Source organism: Trichomycterus rosablanca, chromosome 8 (assembly GCF_030014385.1).
Source record: "Trichomycterus rosablanca isolate fTriRos1 chromosome 8, fTriRos1.hap1, whole genome shotgun sequence".
Lineage (NCBI taxonomy): Eukaryota > Metazoa > Chordata > Actinopteri > Siluriformes > Trichomycteridae > Trichomycterus > Trichomycterus rosablanca.
In genome coordinates this window covers 30,804,715-30,825,317 of record NC_085995.1, presented here as the reverse complement: position 1 = coordinate 30,825,317, position 20,603 = coordinate 30,804,715, and the positions used below count along the sequence as shown (strand labels likewise).

General features: G+C 38.1%; 1 protein-coding gene and 3 non-coding genes across 4 annotated transcripts in view; all 4 read left to right on the top strand.

The window, feature by feature from the left end:
- The window catches only part of atp2b1b (ATPase plasma membrane Ca2+ transporting 1b), a 39,270-nt gene extending 29,834 nt beyond the window's left edge, over positions 1-9,436 (top strand). Inside the window, exons 11-21 of the mRNA XM_063000708.1 lie at positions 256-497; positions 1,041-1,278; positions 1,486-1,665; positions 1,959-2,046; positions 2,368-2,474; positions 2,892-3,083; positions 3,767-3,980; positions 4,664-4,875; positions 4,967-5,074; positions 5,610-5,798; positions 7,617-9,436. Coding sequence (XP_062856778.1) covers positions 256-497; positions 1,041-1,278; positions 1,486-1,665; positions 1,959-2,046; positions 2,368-2,474; positions 2,892-3,083; positions 3,767-3,980; positions 4,664-4,875; positions 4,967-5,074; positions 5,610-5,798; positions 7,617-7,955 — 2,109 coding nt within the window. The 3' untranslated portion in view covers positions 7,956-9,436. The remainder of the gene's footprint in view (positions 1-255; positions 498-1,040; positions 1,279-1,485; positions 1,666-1,958; positions 2,047-2,367; positions 2,475-2,891; positions 3,084-3,766; positions 3,981-4,663; positions 4,876-4,966; positions 5,075-5,609; positions 5,799-7,616) is intronic.
- A 3,021-nt stretch (positions 9,437-12,457) lies between these two features.
- Positions 12,458-12,621, top strand: LOC134319692 (U1 spliceosomal RNA). The gene has a single exon (XR_010013546.1). It is a non-coding gene; the product is annotated as a U1 spliceosomal RNA (small nuclear RNA).
- Positions 12,622-17,382: 4,761 nt separating this feature from the next.
- Positions 17,383-17,546, top strand: LOC134319708 (U1 spliceosomal RNA). The gene has a single exon (XR_010013558.1). It is a non-coding gene; the product is annotated as a U1 spliceosomal RNA (small nuclear RNA).
- Positions 17,547-20,320: 2,774 nt separating this feature from the next.
- On the top strand, positions 20,321-20,484 carry LOC134319707 (U1 spliceosomal RNA). Its single transcript, XR_010013557.1, has one exon. It is a non-coding gene; the product is annotated as a U1 spliceosomal RNA (small nuclear RNA).
- The last annotated feature ends 119 nt before the right edge of the window (positions 20,485-20,603 follow it).

Below are 20,603 nucleotides of genomic sequence, written 5' to 3'. Positions count from 1 at the left end.
AGAACATTAAACTGTAGTTGATGATGTCATTCAAAACATGACTTTCTGTCAATATTATGCAGTTTTCATATCATTACTGTATATCAATATACCGTATAGCTTTTTTAAAATCCGTTCAGTTATGCTAATCGAGAATTTCAGGAATTCACACCCTTAAGTGTGACAATATTTTAACAAGTCCTTACTGCTTTGCCACCATATGATACCAAAAAAGTAATCTACACAGTGTGTGTTTGTGTGTGTCTGTGTTTACAGCCACCTGAAAAAGAAGGTGGACTACCCCGTCAGGTGGGAAATAAAACTGAATGTGCCTTGCTGGGTTTTGCCCTTGACCTACACAAAGACTACCAAACCCTCCGCAATGCATATCCTGAAGAGCAACTCTTTAAAGTGTACACCTTCAACTCTGTGAGGAAATCCATGAGCACAGTGCTGAAAAATTTTGATGGGAGCTACAGGATGTTCAGCAAAGGAGCTTCTGAAATTCTGCTAAAGAAGTAGGTTTGCATTTAGCTGTTTGAGGTTTATATTCTGCAAATAAATACACTTGTATTCTCTATAGTAGTAATTGTGATTTAAAAAGAAACTAATAGTTATCCATTTAGGTCTTCTGATTCAGCTTTTGATAGTGTTATTATTATTAAGCAAAGAACTGCTGTCTTACAGCAAAAAGATCCTGGGTTTGATTCCCAGATGGTATAGCCCAGGTCTTTTCTGTAAGGAGTTTGCATGTTCTCCCTCTGTCTGTGTGGGTTTCCTCTGCGAGCTCTTGTATCCTCCCACAGTCCAAAGACTTGTAAGTTAAACTGGAGATACAAAATTGCCTGTGACTGTGTTTCACACTGAACTTGAACTGTTGAATCAAGTGTAATCTGTGTCCAATTATTAGTGCAACCAAAGGGTAACACATGATGTTACAATCCTAATAAATAAAAATCTTAGTTTTGAATAATGTATACTATACTATACTCACAGTGCAGTGAGTTTAAATATTACATTCATAAGACCACATATATAAAACCCCCTTTCTGTTTTTGTAGATGTTGTAAAATCATAACAGCTTCTGGTGAGCCAAAGGTCTTTAAGCCCAGAGATCGAGATGACATGCTGAAGAAGGTGATTGAGCCCATGGCTTCAGAGGGCTTGAGGACCATCAGCCTGGCATACAGGGACTTTCCAGCCACAGAGGGAGAACCAGATTGGGACAACGAGGCTGACATCCTAACAGGCCTTACATGCGTCTGTGTGGTGGGCATTGAAGACCCAGTACGGCCAGAGGTGGGTGTTCAGCTCAGTTCCAGGCTGTATATTTTTGTGGCTGGCTTGTGAGTAAGATGTATAAAAGTAAAACATTACTGACTCGTGAATTTGATCCTCAAATTGAGGATACTAAAAATAACAGGCCAGTTTGACACATGATTTAACATGTATGTCTGAAATGGTGTTGAACCTGTTAGTTAAACCATGAGTGTTTAATGATCCCAGGTCCCGGATGCCATTAAGAAGTGTCAGCAAGCTGGCATCACAATACGTATGGTTACCGGGGACAACATTAACACTGCCCGTGCTATTGCCACAAAGTGTGGCATTCTCCATCCTGGAGATGATTTCCTGTGCCTTGAGGGCAAAGATTTCAACAGGCAAATACGCAATGAACTGGGAGAGGTATGTTACCTGCCATTTATAACAAAAATGCTTTAAAGGGAGTTTTTAACCTTTTGAAAACTGTAGTAGTGTAAGGGACACAAGTCAGAAGCCAGACGCAGGTAAAGAAAAATTTCTGCTAGTCAGAAGAATTTTTAAAGCCTGTATGTTAAACATTCTGTAATACTTTTATGTAACACACTCTGATAAATGTCAGATGTAAAAAGCATCATATTTTTGTCAGGAAAGTGTTTGGCTGTGAGCTATTTCCTGTCAATTTGTGGTTTTTTAAATAACATCCCTAATACTTTCAGATTGAGCAGGAGCGCATCGACAAGATTTGGCCTAAACTGCGAGTACTAGCAAGATCCTCTCCAACCGACAAGCATACATTAGTAAAAGGTAAGATGACCAGGGTGCCAGTATGGACATCTGGCTGGATTAAAGATGGGTCAGTGTCTTGTGATTGAATAGCCAAGTTTTACACTGAAAACTAAAACATTTAATTAAAAAAATAAAAAATATTTAAATCCTTTGAACAAAACTAAACATTTAAGTTTACGTTAATGTTTAAGTATTCTTAATTGGTTATCCATTCATTCTTGTTACGCTTGTACTCTTGTATTTCAGTGCCAATAATTGTCACAAATTATTATATTTTCTTGTAACATATGTAAATTCCATTACAAATACTGCTCTTAAGTTAAAATACTTCAACCTCAGGTATAATCGACAGCACAGTTGTGGATCAAAGACAAGTGGTTGCTGTAACAGGGGATGGAACAAATGATGGCCCTGCATTAAAGAAAGCTGATGTTGGCTTTGCAATGGTATGTTTCTATAATGTAGTTTGTATGTGTTTCAAGTTAATGATACAAGAAAAAACACCAGACATCATCCTACTTTTATTTATATAGCACATTTCTCATGCTTTACAAGTTTTTTTTAAAAAGGCTTACAATTTTTAAAAGTCATGCAGACAAGACAGCATAGCAGAAGTGAACGCCGCCACACACAGCCAAGGAGCAGAGCAGTGTAGCAGCATTGATTGTCACCATACACATAGCCGAATTGTAAAACAGTGTAACAGCAGTGAGAGTAGTTCTTGTAAGGATTCGAAGATTAACAGACAAACAACAACCAAACAAACAAAACACTGAGACATGGAGAGAAGTGGCAGTCGAACAGACAGACGCTAACGTACTCTCACCCGGGATCTGACATGTTGATCTGTCATGTTTATTTAGGGTATTGCTGGAACAGATGTGGCAAAGGAAGCTTCAGACATTATTTTGACAGATGACAACTTTAGCAGCATAGTGAAAGCTGTGATGTGGGGGCGAAATGTCTATGACAGCATCTCAAAGTTCCTGCAATTTCAACTGACGGTCAATGTAGTGGCCGTGATCGTGGCATTTACTGGTGCCTGCATTACTCCGGTCAGTGTATTTAGAGCTCTTCATTTGTTCTGAACATTGGATGTGTGGGCAGTTGCATGTGCATGGGGGCACTTAAATAGTATTTTCAACCTGGTTTAAACTGATTTATTTTATGCAGAGGCCTTAGCAAGCTCCTCAGGACAAATAAGAAAAAAAAACATTAGAGGGGATTAATAAAGTACATAGAATAAAGAATTTTTTATTGCTTTAAAAAAAAAAAGGTTATTATTATGAGAAGTGGTTAAGGTACTTAGTTACTTATTGGAAAGGTTTAAGCCTGATTAATACCAGGCCACTTTTGAGTCCTTGGCCATTAGTTGCTTAGAATGCTTAGCTTGTAGCTTATATATGCTTAGCTTGTCTTAATTGCAAGTTACCTTGAATTAAATTACTGTTTAATTATAGGTGGCACAGTGGGTAGCGCTGTTGCTTCTTTGCAAGACCCACTGCGACCCTTAGCAAGACCCTATTTCTGCTGCTAAGATATACCCCCCTAGCATGATACCGCCATGTTTCACAATAGGGTTGGTATTAGCCTGTTTTTTTGCCAGACATAGTACTTGCTGTTCTGCCCAATTTGGCCAGATGGCCAACTGTATAAAGGTTCAAGGTTGTGTCAAGCCTTAGACGTTGTTTTAAATCTTTGCCCTAATATAATTTCTTGTGCTCCCCTCTCCTTACAGGACTCTCCACTGAAAGCAGTACAGATGTTGTGGGTGAACCTGATCATGGACACTTTTGCATCACTGGCACTGGCTACTGAGCCGCCCACTGAGGCCCTACTACTGAGGAAACCCTACGGTCGTAACAAGCCTCTCATCTCCAGAACCATGATGAAGAATATCCTTGGCCATGCTGTTTATCAGCTCATCATCATCTTCACTCTGCTGTTTGCTGGTCAGAAGTGCATTTTAGCATCACTCCTGTTAATCTGTTTGTCTAGCCAGAATCAGGGAACAAATTGAAGCATTTGTTTTGTTTTGTTAAAGTTCATTGAACAAAAATTTTGCTCAGGAAAGTGTTGGATGGGATGGGAGAGATATTGAAATGTATTTGCCAAAGTCTTTCTTTAAGTGGCTACAGTGGAACTGTGCACCCATGACCAATAATTGCTCTAAGTGTAAATTATATGCTCCATTTATTTGGAGGCATGCAGTTCAATTCCAAGCACCAATCAGAGGGGCATTGGCTTGTGGGCTTATTCATAATGATGAAACACAAACCATTTATACCCACATTTACACGAATTTGCATCCATGCAGAGATAGCATAAAGGCATATTTTATGTAATTGTATGTATACAATTACTCTATGACCAAAATTATGTGGACGCCTTTCCTAATTTTTAAGTTTAGTTGTTTTGGCCATATTTAGCCATTGCTAATATGTGTATTTAATTCCCATGGTTCAGGAATGGGGCATCCAACAAACCTAAAGTTAGGTGTCCACATACTTTGGTCATGTGGTAATGCTGCTAAAGTAAAAACTTAATAGTAAAATAAAACACAGTTACCTTGTAGTGAAACACTGCTCTTCAATAAATCCTGTAATAAATACTTCTCACTATTTATTCCTAACAGGTGAGCAGATCTTTGACATTGACTGCGGCAGGAATGCTCCACTACATGCTCCTCCCTCAGAACACTACACGATCGTTTTCAACACTTTTGTAATGATGCAGCTCTTTAATGAGATCAACGCTCGCAAGATCCACGGTGAAAGGAATGTCTTTGATGGCATTTTCAACAACCTGATCTTTTGCTCCATTGTTTTGGGCACATTTGTAATTCAGGTAAAGTAAGATGGTGATACTCTATTATGTTGCAGCCATTCAGGAACAAGTATTTAAAAAGCTTTACTGCAGTACATGCTTTCTTCTACAGATTGTTATTGTACAGTTTGGAGGGAAGCCCTTCAGCTGTGTAGGTCTCAGTGCAGATCAGTGGCTATGGTGTGTATTTCTTGGCTTTGGATGTCTTCTCTGGGGTCAGGTAAGTCTGAAAATATATATATATATTTTTTTCCCATTTACCTCCCAATCTAGTCATATCCAATTACCAAATCATTTTTTGCTAGCTCTGCTGCTGCTAACCTCCACTCCTGACCAAGGAGGATCATAACTAATGACATGTGTGCAGTACCGATTGCATCTTTTTCACCTGCACAGGACTGAAGCATATGGAGATCTATATCGTGCACAGAGAGTCACGGATAATCTCCATTATCCTCCATCTCTGTGCAGGCACCATCAACCAGCCAGCAGAGGTCATAACTGCCGTTATAAGGAATCCCCACCTGCATTCCCACACTTCAGTCAATCTACTGTATGTCCGTGTAGGTGCCTGGCCTGCCAGTAGCAGAGCTGAGATTTAAAGTTCGAGATGTCAGCTCAGGTGTGCTAGCGTGTTTTACTGCTGCACCATTCTTGTTTTAGTTTCTTGTTTTCTTCTGGCTGTGCTCTGTGCAGAAAGAATTCATGCTGATGTTTTATTGGCTTTATTTAGATTTTTTATCAATAATCCACAGCTGATCACCACCATTCCCACAAGTCGGTTGAAGTTCCTGAAGACTGCTGGCCATGGTACCCAGAAGGAGGAGATCACAGAGGAAGAGCTAGAGGAGCTGGAGGCCCTGGATGAGCTTGACCATGCTGAAATGGAGCTAAAAAAAAGCCAGGTGCTGTGGTGCAGGGGACTTAACAGAATACAGACACAGGTACAGTATATGGCAGCTTTGGCATCATGAAAAGTAACAAAAAGCAAAATTTGTTGATTGTGTGTCTGCATGCACTGGCATTTATTTCTGCTTGTACCAGTCTGCAGTTTCTTCGATGAATTTATTTGGTTCAGTTACCCAAACCAGTCAGCTATGTTTGGTTGGGGGGAATATGTTTGGACAGCGTGTGAAATGCTAATTAAAAGCAGTGATTTGTAAATTATCTTTGGCCTGTGTTTAACTAAAAGTTAAGTGTTTATGGCTTAAACTATTGATTCGATTTTTTTGTACAGTCTTACCAAATTTGATGCCTTTAAGACTGTTACCAGTTTCCTTTGAACAAAACCTAATAAACTTTTTGAGATTAAAGACACCAGTTAATTAAGTTTTAAAAGTTTTTTGCTCTTTTGTTCATTGTGCGAAAATACAAGGTTTCTTTGTTGTTGTTTTTTTGTGCTTTATAATGCGTCACACATGTTAGTGGGAGGAATCAATATGTTTGAGTCAAGCTCAGAGAAGTCGGCAACGTTCCTGGAAATCGTTGACATATGGCTTTGGCTGGCTGTTAATAGTACATTCTGGGCTTGCATGCAGCCATAAACAATGTTCATCAACATTTGTCAGTCTGTTCCAATGGCCAGTTTTTTTATGTAGTTCAGTCAGTTATTTAAATGTTTTAATGCATTTAGTAGGGTTTTCTAGAATATGCATGGTTGAGTGTGGGACACCTAAGATTCCTTTTGAAGATCTCTTTTTGAGGAATTTTGTTTTTAACTGTTGTATTATTTACTCATCTCATTGGCTAAGAGACAAACCTTAGCTTATTGCTGATAATAAAGGACTGAATAACCAAGCATCACTGTTCCCAGTCTTTTCTGGACTGTGCTGCAGGCAAAAACTTCAGTAAACCAAAACATTATCACCACCTACCTAATTTGCTCTCAAAACACGTTCTGATCCATGGTACATGGACTTCACATGACACCTGGCTTGTGATATGATACCTTTAATACATTTCAGATTTAGAGTAGTAGCTCAATGGTTAAGCAACTGGACTAGTACTTAAAAGGTTCCTGGTTCATGCGTCAGCATTGCAACTGTTGGGCCCTTCAGCAAGGCCCTTAACCCACAATTGCTTGGGCTGTATGTGGTCACACTTCTAAGTTGTTTTGGATTAAAGTGTATACTAAATGCCATACATGTAAATGTAGATTTTGATTCTTTTTACATCCTTTAGCTTTACATGTTGTGCTCTTGGTGTAGTTTTGCAGGAAGGTTGTACTAAATTCCTTTAATTTGCAGAAGGTCATATCATGACTATTAAACACCCACATATTTAAAATGGTTAATGAAGTTCTACAATTCTTCTTTTAAGCCCCACTAGCCATCGAGTTGACAGCTTAACAACTTATTGGACAATTTATTAATTATTTGTAACTTAGTTCACTGTTCACTTATTTGTGAGTGTAAATTATTTGTGAAAGTTATTAGCCTGAAATCTTTTAAGTCTAAACTTTTTACTGAGTACAATTACAAAGCTTAGACAGAATACTGAGCTTTTAACAGTAAAATGCTGCGCCACTTAAGTCCAATTTAAAACAATTGTTAATATTAGGTCAGCAAGCAGAAATGCTAAACTAGTTTTGACTGCCTGCTTCATTAGTGTTAAGCAGTCATTCATCTGGTTAGCACTAGAAAGAAAATATAATTAGATGTCATACTACCACTATTTATCTTGGTTGAAATGCAATATGTCTATAATAGATAACCTGTCTTAATCCTATTAGGTTTTTACCTTGTTTTAATTTGCTCTGACAGATCCGTGTAGTAAATGCCTTCCGAGAAGCCTTATCTCCATACGAAGGCCTGGAACCTCCAGAATCACGAAGCTCCATCCATAACTTTATGAGTCATCCAGAGTTTCGCATAGAAGACTCAGAGCAGGCAATACCTCTTATAGATGAAACTGAGTCTGATGATGATGCAGCACTAAAACGGAACTCTGTCTCACCAGCCTCTTCACCTGTCGTATCTTCACCTAACCAGAACAATAATGCAGAAAACAGCAGGAGCCTTCCTCACCACAAAGATGTAACCAAACGTGGCAATCCTCAACCCCCTGGTAGCCCCATGCAGAGTCTGGAGACATCGCTTTGATTGCACACTTGCTGAGATCCTGCTGAATCATTATACAGACTTGAATGAGCACATCAATAGGGCAAGTCACTGAGATTTCTGGTGGTGTGAGAAAGTATTTTCTGTCTGTCTGGGTGCAACTGGTTTGAGATGCTAACTACAATAAAATGTTGGTTTTGTTTAATTTGTCAGTTTTATCCCAGGAGATCTATATCCTAGATACCTAGCCGCTAGATGCACAAACCAGTGCATTGTAGTGCCGGTCCCAAGCCCGGATAAAATAGGGAGGGTTGTGTCAGGAAGGGCATCCGGCGTAAATATTGTGCCAAATAGATGCACGGATCATGATCCACCGAGAGCCGACCCCGCAATTTCATATAATCTGAACAAAAAAAAAACCGTAATGCCATGATTTAGCTGTTTATGTAGTGGCAAAAAATCTGTTTACATGCTGTGCATGAAATTGCGACAAAGAAAAATGAAGATTTACACATCTGCTCCTGTGTCTGTGTGAAATTTTTAGGCAGCACATAGATTCGATATATAGCTGATATCACATCGAGTATGAAATTAAAGCATATCCAACTTATGGAAATTATGTACCATATATCTGTTAATATATCTAGGCAAGATTTAAGATTTATTATTTTCAGTTATGTGCAGAAATGTATGTGCTTTAGACATGAGTAAGAATAATGGTTCACCAGCCTTGCATGCATGTTTGTCATTAAAGTTCTAGTAAAGAAAAAATAACTTAAAAATAACCCGACGTAAGAACAAGAAAACTTATTTCCTTTTTCACTTCATCTGTTGAGGCATTTTTAAAAGCTGAGTACTATGTAGAGTCCTAACAACACACAAACTGATATACAAATAATGTACAAATAATCTTAGTCCTTCAGCTAACAACACAAACCTAAAAATATAACGTAATATTTTTATGCATTTCTTAATGGCCATTGACAGATTCTTACAGAAAGCCTCCACACATACAGTGGGCCACAGTCTTCTGCTGTGTGCAGGCGTTTTGACAAGACAGTCAGTCAGTGGCTGCTGCAGCAGAAAGGTTATGCCGCATCTGGCCTTCCTTCCCTCAGACACAATTAGTTCTGTCTTTTGAGCGCCCTGCTGGCCGATAGCCCCACACAGACTCCCCTCAGACTCGAGACTTAGCAGTGGTGATCTATAATGTTTGGAGGTGCATTTTTTTATTAGAAATATTTATATGAAATTGTTGGTGTGTTTAGATGGCGATATGCATACAATTTTAGAAATAGCAACTGGGTGTTTTATGTATTTGGTTCTTTTTTTTGTCTAAAAAAATCATTCCTATTTAAAAAAATGAATTATGGTTTGTGGGTTATTTATTTTTCTATTGTAATATTTGTTAATTTAACTAGATAATATGCATTGATTATGCTCAGTGTAACTGTGATTGTGAAACAATGTACATTTAAAAGTGTGAGTAATGTGTGTTTATGACAATAAAGAGTTTAGCTACATTTCCAGTATAACAGAATGGTTTGCTGAACTTAGCAGTTATTCATTTATTTATTTTCACTTCAACCTTATATTCATTTCAACTTCTTTCTTGTCATTGGCATGGTGGGTACAGTGACCGCTGTAAACACCGGATGCAGGCCTGGAATACAGGCTGGACAGAGCACACACACTTAAGAGTTTTTGGGAGGTGGGAGCAAACTGGAGTACCCAATGGACATCCACACAGACGGGGAGAACATGCAGACAATGACTGCAGTCAAGGACTGAACCCAGGGCCCATGTTGCTTTGCGGCACACATACTATCACGTGTGCTACGATGTTACCCTCTGAGCAGTTATACTGATTGTATGTAAGAGTTGCTGCCTGAAGAGACTGACAGCCACATAGACCATGCCTCCTTTGGTGGGACTAACAGGCGTGTGGCCCAAACCAACTTCAGTGCGATGGGTCGTCTTAACAAAACCTACATGTTACAGATATGCTATTCTGGACCAGACTGACACAGACCAAATCAAATTCAGCAGGACTGACAGGCACATGCCAAACCTACAGAAAATGTGGTGATCACTTTATAATGGACCACACTGCAGTGGTTTTTGAGGGAACGTTAAAACTCAGCAGGGCGTTAGTGGGGCCTCTAGGGCTTTTTAAAATAGAAATTAAAAAATGAATGTTTAAACGATAAGGGATGTATGTCAGGCTGCAGTCTTAGAGGGACATGGTACTACAGATTCAGATTTAAAGTAATCTATGCAGGGCTGTTGCCCTCCAGGAACCGTTTGACACATGAGTCATAAGTTAAGTTGAGCACCCATAAAGCACTTTTCTATTTGTATGAATTAGGGAGTAAAACACCAGCACTTTTTTAATTAAGATAAAATTTAAGATTCAACTGGGCTTAATAAAGTGTTACGCAAACACGACTAGTGGTTACTTTCGTGTTGTATCTGTTTAATGAGTTATATCAGTTGGCTCACTTAAACAAAAAGGGGTTGACTCTTGGAATCTCTTGACCTGCTTTATTACCTCAAAAATCTGAGTTTGGAAATTATTTTGCAGTCATCAGGTTATTATCAGATATTAAAAATCTGCTAAAGATGTATGATTGACTACTTGACACAAAATGCCCCATCACCGCTAGTTGACTCCTTAAGTGAACCTAATAGAACCGATTCAAACAGCCACATGACAAATAATTTTGGACCGTTTGCAGGACGTGATTAAGGTGTTTATGTGTTCAGGTAAGTGTGAAAGCATTCATCTTGAGACTGTTTATTAAGACATTTTATTTCTACAATATGACTCATACAATATTAATGTATATGGTAGGAAAATTCATACTTTGCGGGGTTGCTGTAGCTCATTTGTAGATTAGGACCCGTGATTGGAACTTCATTGTCTGTATTGTAGTCAGTATTTTGGGTAAGAGGTGTTTGGTGTGTAGGGGCAGCAACTTTCTGATGTTAGATTGGAGAAGCAGGTGATGCCAATTAAACACGAGATTATAGTTTCTTAAGGCTGACAATACAAGAAAGCTCGAATATATAGTAAATTATTTAATGTCATCTTACTTTTCTAAGATTATGTGATCTAGATTTAGCATCTACCAGTAGAAGTTAAGTGTAAACGCTTAAAAAAATAGTTTTGCACTTAATTTGCCGTCAGGTAAGTGGTGTATTTATTTATTTTTTATATAAAAATAATTGAGGACTTAAAGTTGTGAATTGGGAACTAGTTTTTATATATTTTTATATAGTTTTTATGTATATATTTTATATATATATATATATAAAAAATTATGTATTTTGTATGTTAACCTAAAACAATGTTGAAATTCATGCAGTAAAAGTAAGTAGGGGTATCTGTATGCAACAAGCAGGTGGTGTTAAAAATGGCGGATTTGTGACGCATTTGTAAATTACTCAAAATCAAACAACAGTTATGATTTATACTGACATAATTCTTCTGTTTGGGCCAAATTTGCACTCAGGTATTTGACCTAGTATTTTTTTATTATATTACGTGGTGTGTATTTTTTAAAAATGAATACATTCAAAAATGACACAACAAGCCTTAGTGAATGCTGAGCTTAAAGACAAATAATATGGTACATACCACAAATGAAGAGTTTGTTTTTCTGTCCTTAAATATATTGTAATAAGTAAAGGTTTAGTATGAAATTATATAATTTATAAATGAAGCTAGTATTTAATAGAAGAATTATACTTTTAGACCCACTAAGGAAGTCTTCTATTCAGATTTATGTAAAAATAACCAACCTGATTTTACTTGTATGAATATTTTTCTTTTAAACAACTGCGTTGTCAATATCAATGAAACGCGTCAAATATATTTCTGTTCCGCCAAATATATATTCATATATACTTCCAGTAGGTGGAAGCATTGTATTAGACTAGAGCTACATTGCCTGAAGAAACAAACTGTAGTTGTCTTCCACTTCCGTCCCAATCTCTCCCTCATTTAACTTAACTGACTTCACATTTTTTGCTTCTAAATACATTTTCATTTCATTCACAAACTGAATGATCAGTACATATAATTACACAAGCCCATGCTCTGTTATAATGCACCGGAGGTTAATGCAGATGTCGGTAACCCTCCTCCGGGTGTCAACAATGGTTCATTCTTAGCGTCCATAACTTAAAACCTTTATTTAGAGAATTGCTTAAAAAATGAACAATAAAATAAAAATCTGACTTTTTTTTTTGTTTTAAAGCCACAGGCTACAATAGAAATAGAAACAGTTTCCTGATCGTTGTTGGAACTTTTACTTGTGTAGAAGCAATGCATGATGGGAAGTGTTTTTCTTGAATTGTTTTAAATAAATGTATAATTCTACAATAATGAAAGTTGTGGGGAAAAGTAGTTTTAGATGAATTATGTGTGAATGATGGTTATTAGACCGCTGTGGGTTGTTAAATAAAGCATGAATATTGTCCACCATGCTGGTGAAGTGTGTGCGCTTTGGTGGGCTGGTTTTAGTGTGGATCTGGAATTCATACTTACCTGGCAGGGGAGATACCATGATCAAGAAGGTGGTTCACCCAGGGCGAGGCTCAGCCATTGCACTCCGGCTGTGCTGACCTTTGCGAATTCCCCAAATGTGGGAATCTCGACTGCATAATTTCTGGTAGTGGGGGACTGCGTTCGCGCTCTCCCCTGATCTCAGCTGGTTAATAATAGAACTGATCTAATGCGTTTAGGAAGGTTTATTGTAGTGATGGGAATTTCGGCTCCTTTAGAGAGCCGGCTCTTTCGGCTCCCAAGTGGCTCCTTAGATTTTTTTGTTGCTTAAATTAATTTATGAAATTACATGTAAAATGAATTACTAATGTAAAAAAACATTGTATCAAATGTTTATTATTTAAATGATTTATTTATATACTCAACATGAAACAGTGCTCCAACAATAAATTATAAAATACAAAAACAAAGACCCATCTCAATTAGACAAAAAGATCTGATTGTGTATATTACTTGTAAATTTGCACCTAGAGTGGGACGGCACAGTGGCTAAGTGGGTAGCACTGTCGCCTCACGGCAAGAAGGTCCTGGGTTCGATCCCCAGGTGAAGAGCCCGGGTCCTTTCTGTGTGGAGTTTGCATGTCTTTCCCGTGTCTGCGTGGGTTTCCTCCAGGTGCTCCGGTTTCCTCCCACAGTCCAAAGACATGCAAGTGAGGTGAATAATTCTGTCATTAATGTAACCAAAGTGTAAAACGTGACATTAAAATCCTAATAAACAAAACAAAATAAACAAGCATTTAGAGTGAAACAACACAACATCAACGACGCATCACTCAACAAAATATAAATGAAAATGTGCAAAACAAAAAGAAAAATCAGCATCCTGGTGACAGTATTTGTAAGTATTTAGTGAAGATTAGCATTCAGAAAAACCAAGGAGATCATCTTTGATGGCTTGATCCTGTTTCTCCTTTCTGTTATGATCTGCCCTGTTAAAATAGATTCTCTCTGAGGGGACGGATACACAGTCTATGTGCCATCACATGTATAAGATGTGTGTAGACTGAACACTTGGTCTCCCACCAGCTCAGTGGGTCTGAACTTCTCTGTAAAAGGGGCTCCTCGTGTCCAAACTTTACTATGTTTCCTCTCACTCATTTTCCTCACCTTTCCAGCGTGTACTGTCTGGCTGTGTAAAGCGCTGAGTTCTCTCTCTCTCTCTCTCTCTCTCAATTCAATTCAATTCAATTCAAAAGTGCTTTATTAGCATGACAAATATTCACATTTGTATTGCCAAAGCGCATTTACAAACTAGATAATAAATGGAAAAAAAAATAAAAAATTGCATACATAAACATTTATATTAATTTAAAGAATGTTCAATAACATTAGTAATTAGCCTTAAAAAATAACAGAAACAAATTAGAACAACAAGTATATAAAGTGTGTATATGTATGTGTGGAAAAAGTATTTGTAAGTGTGTGTGTGTTTGTGTGTGTGTGTGTATGATGGTGTGTGTGTATGATGGTGTGTGTGTGCGAGTATGTGTGAATGTGTATGGGATACAGTATAAGGTCACTCACTGTCCCTCACCTGGTGGCAGGTGTGTAGGTAGAGAGCTGCGAGTGTGCAGCTCGCTCTGTGCTCCCCCAATAGGTAGGGCAGCTTGTCAGAGTTTGAGAGAGAATTAAAATTGAGGATAATTTTGTTGATTTTGGTAAAATATTGTTTTCGAATGTGTGTGTATTTTGTACATTCAGTGAGGAAGTGCAGCTCTGTCTCTATCTGGTTTGAAGAGCAGTGTTGACACACTCTCTCCTCTCTGGGCATCCAGGACTGTCTGTGTCGTCCCGTCTCGATGGCCAGGCTGTGTTCGCTGAGTCTGTACCTTGTCAAGGTGTTTCTGAGTTTTGGATCAGTTATAGTGCTGAGATAATCTGCCACACTATACTGTCTATTTAGAGCCAAATAACATTGTAGTTTACTTTGGAGTTTAGTTTGTGTTTCCCAATAGGCCAAATAGTTTATCTTTAATTCATGTGTAATTTGATCAGTTCTGATTAGGTTCTGGTCTTGAGTCTTAATAGTGTTAGTCTGTGTTAGTGGTGTGTTAATATGTGTTAATGGTGTGTTGGTGCAGTGACTCAGGACCAGTTGGATGAGGGGGCTGGTATCTTTGCTCAGCTCTTGGTATTGCAGAGCTTTGTAATGATACGAGTGTGGGTCGCTCTCTTTTAGATGATTCCAGAATTTTATTGCCCTTTTTTGTATATTAATAATAAGTGGGTATCGGCCTAATTCTGCCCTGCACACATTGTTGGTGGTGTGTCTGTGCACCTTTAATATTGTTTTACAAAATTCTGTGTGCAGGGTCTCAATTGGATGTTGTTCCCATTTGTTAAATTGTTGGTGTGTAAGCGGGCCCCACACTTCACTGCCATACAGGGCAATTGGTTCAATTATTGCGCCAAATATTTTGAGCCAAATTTTGATTGGGATTTCTACAGAAGTTTGTTTTTTTATGGCATAGAAGGCTCTGCGTGCTTTTTCTCTCAGTTCATTCACTGCCAGGTTGTAGTTTCCTGATGAACTAATGTTTAGTCCAAGGTAGGTATAGTTTTTAGAGTGTTCAATTTCATGATGTCCTAATTTAAATGTGTGTTTGGTTCCCTGAGATCTGGATCTTTTCTGGAAGGTCATAATTTTAGTCTTTTTGAGGTTGACTGTCAGGGCCCAGGTCTGACAGTATTGCTGCAGCAGGTCCAGTTTGTGCTGGAGACCCTGAGCGCTGGGGGACAGCAGGACCAGATCATCTGCATACAGCAGGAGTTTAATCTCTGAGTCGTGTAGAGTGAGACCGGGCGTGGCTGAGTGCTCTAACATGGAGGCCAATTCATTAATATAGATGTTAAATAGAGTTGGGCTCAGACAGCAGCCCTGTCTCACTCCACGCTCCTGAGAGATAAAATTTGTTTGTTTATTGCCAATTCTTATTCCGCACTGGTTTTCTGTGTACATAGATTTGATAAGATCATATGTTTTACCCCCTACACCACTTTCTAATAGTTTGTAAAACAATCCTTGATGCCAAATTGAGTCAAAAGCCTTTTTAAAGTCAATAAAGCAGGCAAATATTTTTACATGGTTTTGAACTACATATTTTTCAATGAGGGTGTGTAGGGTGTAAATATGATCAGTTGTGCGGTAATTTGGTAAAAATCCAATTTGACTTTTACTCAGGACATTGTGCTCAATAAGGAAGCTTGAAAAACCTCTCTCTCTCTCTCTCTCTCTCTCTCTCTCTCTCTCTCTCTCTCTCGCTCTCGCTCTCTCTCTCTCTCTCTCCCCTGTTCGTGTGCACGCTGTCTCTGTATGTGTTCGTAACCCTCCTGCTCAGTGTAAACACACAAACGCCACCATGTATCTTGACCAATCATGTGCGGTTTTGACAGGAAAAAAAAACGAAAAGAAACGAATCGGCTTCGGATCAGGAGCCGGATCCCGTCGTTCACTTTAAAGAGCCGGCTCTTAGAGCCGGATCGTTCGCGACCGACCCATCACTATTTTATTGCTGAATAATATGAGTGGAAGAATATCACAAGTGTAATTCGGATGCGAAGTTCACGCGTGAGACACTTAACCAGCTGTGTAGAATGTAAAGACTATTAACAGTGGATGTGTAACATGTAATGACGTCATAACTAGTAGGCTTTGTGTTCAGTTAAAAGCATATTTTTTTAGAGAACTACAAATTAGATTTTGATGTAGTGCCTGATTTAGTTAATAAGCGTATTTTTGTGGCACTAATGTTTTGCATCATCAAGTAGAAGCAAAAAATAAATTTTATAGCATTTTATACAAATTAGGGTTTTCTGATTAAACAATAGATGTGCACCTAGCTTTTCTCACAAAGTTATTTACCTGTGTGTATACCTTTCCTCAGACAACTGCTCTTTCTTTGTCAGTATTTTGCGCAGCTTTTACTTCTGGTATATTATAAGACTTTTCTAGGTCTGAAGCAACTTTCAGTCATCTTTTTAGATGACTGGATTTCCTGAAACAGGGCCCATTGTGTATATAAGACCAAGACGTGTCAACCTCAAATTGTGTTGTTTTTGGCACTCTTAAGTTTTCTCCAGTTCTTTTTTTTTTAATGAAAGTACCTTCCAGAAATATTAGTAAATGTTGTCCGAAACATAGAACACGTAGTTTTGCCCATGTTAAATTCAGATTAAATATGTATTTTTAAAAAGCTGTTTCCAGCTGAGCGTCTTGAAAATGATGTTACATTATTGGGTGTAGTTTGACATTCTTGCACTAGGTGGAAGCATTGTGTTCGAATAGAGCTACAGTGTCTGAACAAACTGCACTATAGTATCTAATACTTCCGTCCCAATCTTCCCTCATTTATCTCTGTCGACTGTTCATATTTTTTACTTTTAAATACATTTTCATTTTATTCACAAACAGAATGATCAGTGCACATGATCAGGCAAGTCTATGCTTTATTATTATGCAGTTAAACTAATGCAGATGTCATTAGTTTAACTGCATAAACTAATGCCCCCGTGTCAACAATGGTTCATTCCTAGCGGCTGTATTTAAAATCTTTACTTAAAGAATTGCTATAATAATAAACAATAACAATAGAATATTATATTTGTTCTAAATAATGATCACACCCTAAAATAGAAAATCAAACCACTGCCTGATCGCTGCAAGAACTTTTACTTGTGTAGAAGCAATGCATGATGGGAAGTGTTTTTCTTGAATTGTTTTAAATAAATGTATAATTCTACAATAATGAAAGTTGTGGGGAAAAGTAGTTTTAGATGAATTATGTGTGAATGATGGTTATTAGACCGCTGTGGGTTGTTAAATAAAGCATGAATATTGTCCACCATGCTGGTGAAGTGTGTGCGCTTTGGTGGGCTGGTTTTAGTGTGGATCTGGAATTCATACTTACCTGGCAGGGGAGATACCATGATCAAGAAGGTGGTTCACCCAGGGCGAGGCTCAGCCATTGCACTCCGGCTGTGCTGACCTTTGCGAATTCCCCAAATGTGGGAATCTCGACTGCATAATTTCTGGTAGTGGGGGACTGCGTTCGCGCTCTCCCCTGATCTCAGCTGGTTAATAATAGAACTGAATTAGTGCTTGTACAGGTTTCTACTAATGTTGATTTAGAAGTAATTCTCCAGTAAGGGGGGGGCTGAGAATTAGACATATTTGTTTCATGTGGGTAATAGTGGTGGTAAATTTGGTTTATTTTATGGACTCAGGTTAATCTGAGTCACTCAAGTAATGTGATCCGGTTCACTTTGATTTACTGCATGAAAATGCATCCAAATATCACTTGTCTTCCGTCCACTCATCTTCTGTAAATAAATCCTCCTCTCTTAATTCTCTTGGCACCTCACACTTCTCTTGTCAGTGACAAGTTGACACTTTTTTTCTAAGTGGAATTTTGATCATGCAGGAGATCATGCATACCCTACCAATCAGATGGGTATATTAATGTGTGAAGGGTTTAAAATTACCATGGGGGCTATGATACTCCTTAAGTGGTACAGTACTAAAGTAGCCTGTAAGCATTTGCGTTTTAATAATAATATAACTATATTTTGTTGTTGTTTTGCTTACAAGAAAATATGCTGCGTTACTAATCTATACCTTCACTACTGATCATAATAATAGCATTTGCATAAAATCAGCCACATAACACAAACCAGTGCGTTTAACTGCCTGTTTATTGCAATGTTTAACTTATTACTCAGATTCACGGACTGGAGTGAAGTCGGTTCAGCCAAATCATCTGAGTCCACAGTGTTTCGGTGAGTCTGCTCACTCGCCTTGTGTACTTAACAGCAGCCAGTCAGAGGACTCATAGGATCCGGGTTAATTGAGATTTCGGACTCGTGATTCCTGATTCAGTACAAAGATTCGAATCATTAACTCGGGTGATTCAGGAACCGCCCAGCTCTAGTGGGTAAAGGCTGATTCACACAAGTATTTACATTTACATTTTCAGCATTACAAGTCTAGTACCTTAACCACTGAGCTATCACTGGCCCAGTATGCTAATAAAAAATGCTGTCAAATATGTGGCCATATTCTCATGTACCTCAGCCAGCAAGTTCCAAAATTGTCCAGCAGAGGCCCTTGACTTCACATGGATGTCAGATTGTAGGGTTAACGTTTCTGTATGTAACATGAGATCTGAATATTCTCTGTCGGCTTTTTCCCACGTATGAACGAAACAGCCGCCTTTGCAGTGTTCTTGCCTGAATCGAACCGTTTTTGTTTTTTTTGTGCTTGGTTGTGCACTCATCTTCACAAACAGTGTAGACTACAAAAGGAAAAATGCAAAAACTGGCTACTGATAAATGAAAACTTTCTAAATTAGCAGTGCTTTAGGCGGGCTGATGTATAGCTGGTAACAAACCGCAAATTAAAGAAACTGTGGCCACATTTCATGTCAATCACGTTGACCTGTTTGAATGAGGCGGATCTACCAGCGAGCACTGTACGATCAACTGGTAGATTGAGATCGACGTATTGAGCTCCCCTGGTGTAGAATGTAAAGAACATGTTTGTAACGTATGTAATGATATAATTTGGCATTAGTATAACTAGCAGGCTTTGTGTTCAGTTAAAAGCATCTTTTTCTACAGAACTAGGAATTAGAATTCAATGCTGTGATTTAAGTGAATGGATATCAAGCGTATTTTGTGGCACTGATGTTTTGCATCATCAAGTAGGAGCAGTAAATAAATTGTATGCCATTTTATACAAGTTAGGGTTTTTCTGATTAAACAATAGATGTACATCTAGCTATATTTACAAAGTTATTTACCTGTGTGTATACTTTTCCTCAAACAACTGCTCTTTCTTTGTCAGTATTTTGCGCAGCTTTTACTTCTGGTATATTATAAGACTTTTCTAGGTCTGAAGCAACTTTCAGTCAGAAAAAAAACAGAACCATTGTACATTATTGTACCATGTTTTAGTTTTTTTTTTTTTTTTTTTTAATGACTGGATTTCCTGAAACAGGGCCCATTGTGTATATAAGACCAAAACGTGTCAACCTCAAATTGTGTTGTTTTTGGACTTGTTTTTCGTTTTTTCTATGCATTTAAACGTGAATTTTTTTTTTATGAAAGTACCTTCCAGAAATATTAGTAAATGTTGTCCGAAACATAGAACACGTAGTTTTGCCCATGTTAAATTCAGATTAAATATGTATTTTTAAAAAGCTGTTTCCAGCTGAGCGTCTTGAAAATGATGTTACATTATTGGGTGTAGTTTGACATTCTTGCACTAGGTGGAAGCATTGTGTTCGAATAGAGCTACAGTGTCTGAACAAACAATTGCATTTTAGTAATTGCATCTTGTGCTTCCGCCCTAATCTCCCGCTCATTTAACTCTGCTTTTAAATACATTTTCATTTTATTCACAAACAGAATGATCAGTACACATGACTATGCTTTGTCCCCCCCCCCCCCGTGTATAAAATGGTTCATTCCTAGCGTCTGTATCTAAATCTTTATTTAAAGAACTGTTTTAATAATGAACAAGTACAATAAAATAAAATCTTATATCCGTTCTAATTCATTCTCACGTTAAAATAGAAAATCAAACCACTGCCTGATCGTTGTTGGAACTTTTACTTGTGTAGAAGCAATGCATGATGGGAAGTGTTTTCTTGAATTGTTTTAAATAAATGTATAATTCTACAATAATGAAAGTTGTGGGGAAAAGTAGTTTTAGATGAATTATGTGTGAATGATGGTTATTAGATCGCTGTGGGTTGTTAAATAAAGCATGAATATTGTCCACCATGCTGGTGAAGTGTGTGCGCTTTGGTGGGCTGGTTTTAGTGTGGATCTGGAATTCATACTTACCTGGCAGGGGAGATACCATGATCAAGAAGGTGGTTCACCCAGGGCGAGGCTCAGCCATTGCACTCCGGCTGTGCTGACCTTTGCGAATTCCCCAAATGTGGGAATCTCGACTGCATAATTTCTGGTAGTGGGGGACTGCGTTCGCGCTCTCCCCTGATCTCAGCTGGTTAATAATAGAACTGAACTAATGCGTTTAGGAAGGTTTATTGTAGTGATGGGAATTTCGGCTCCTTTAGAGAGCCGGCTCTTTCGGCTCCCAAGTGGCTCCTTAGATT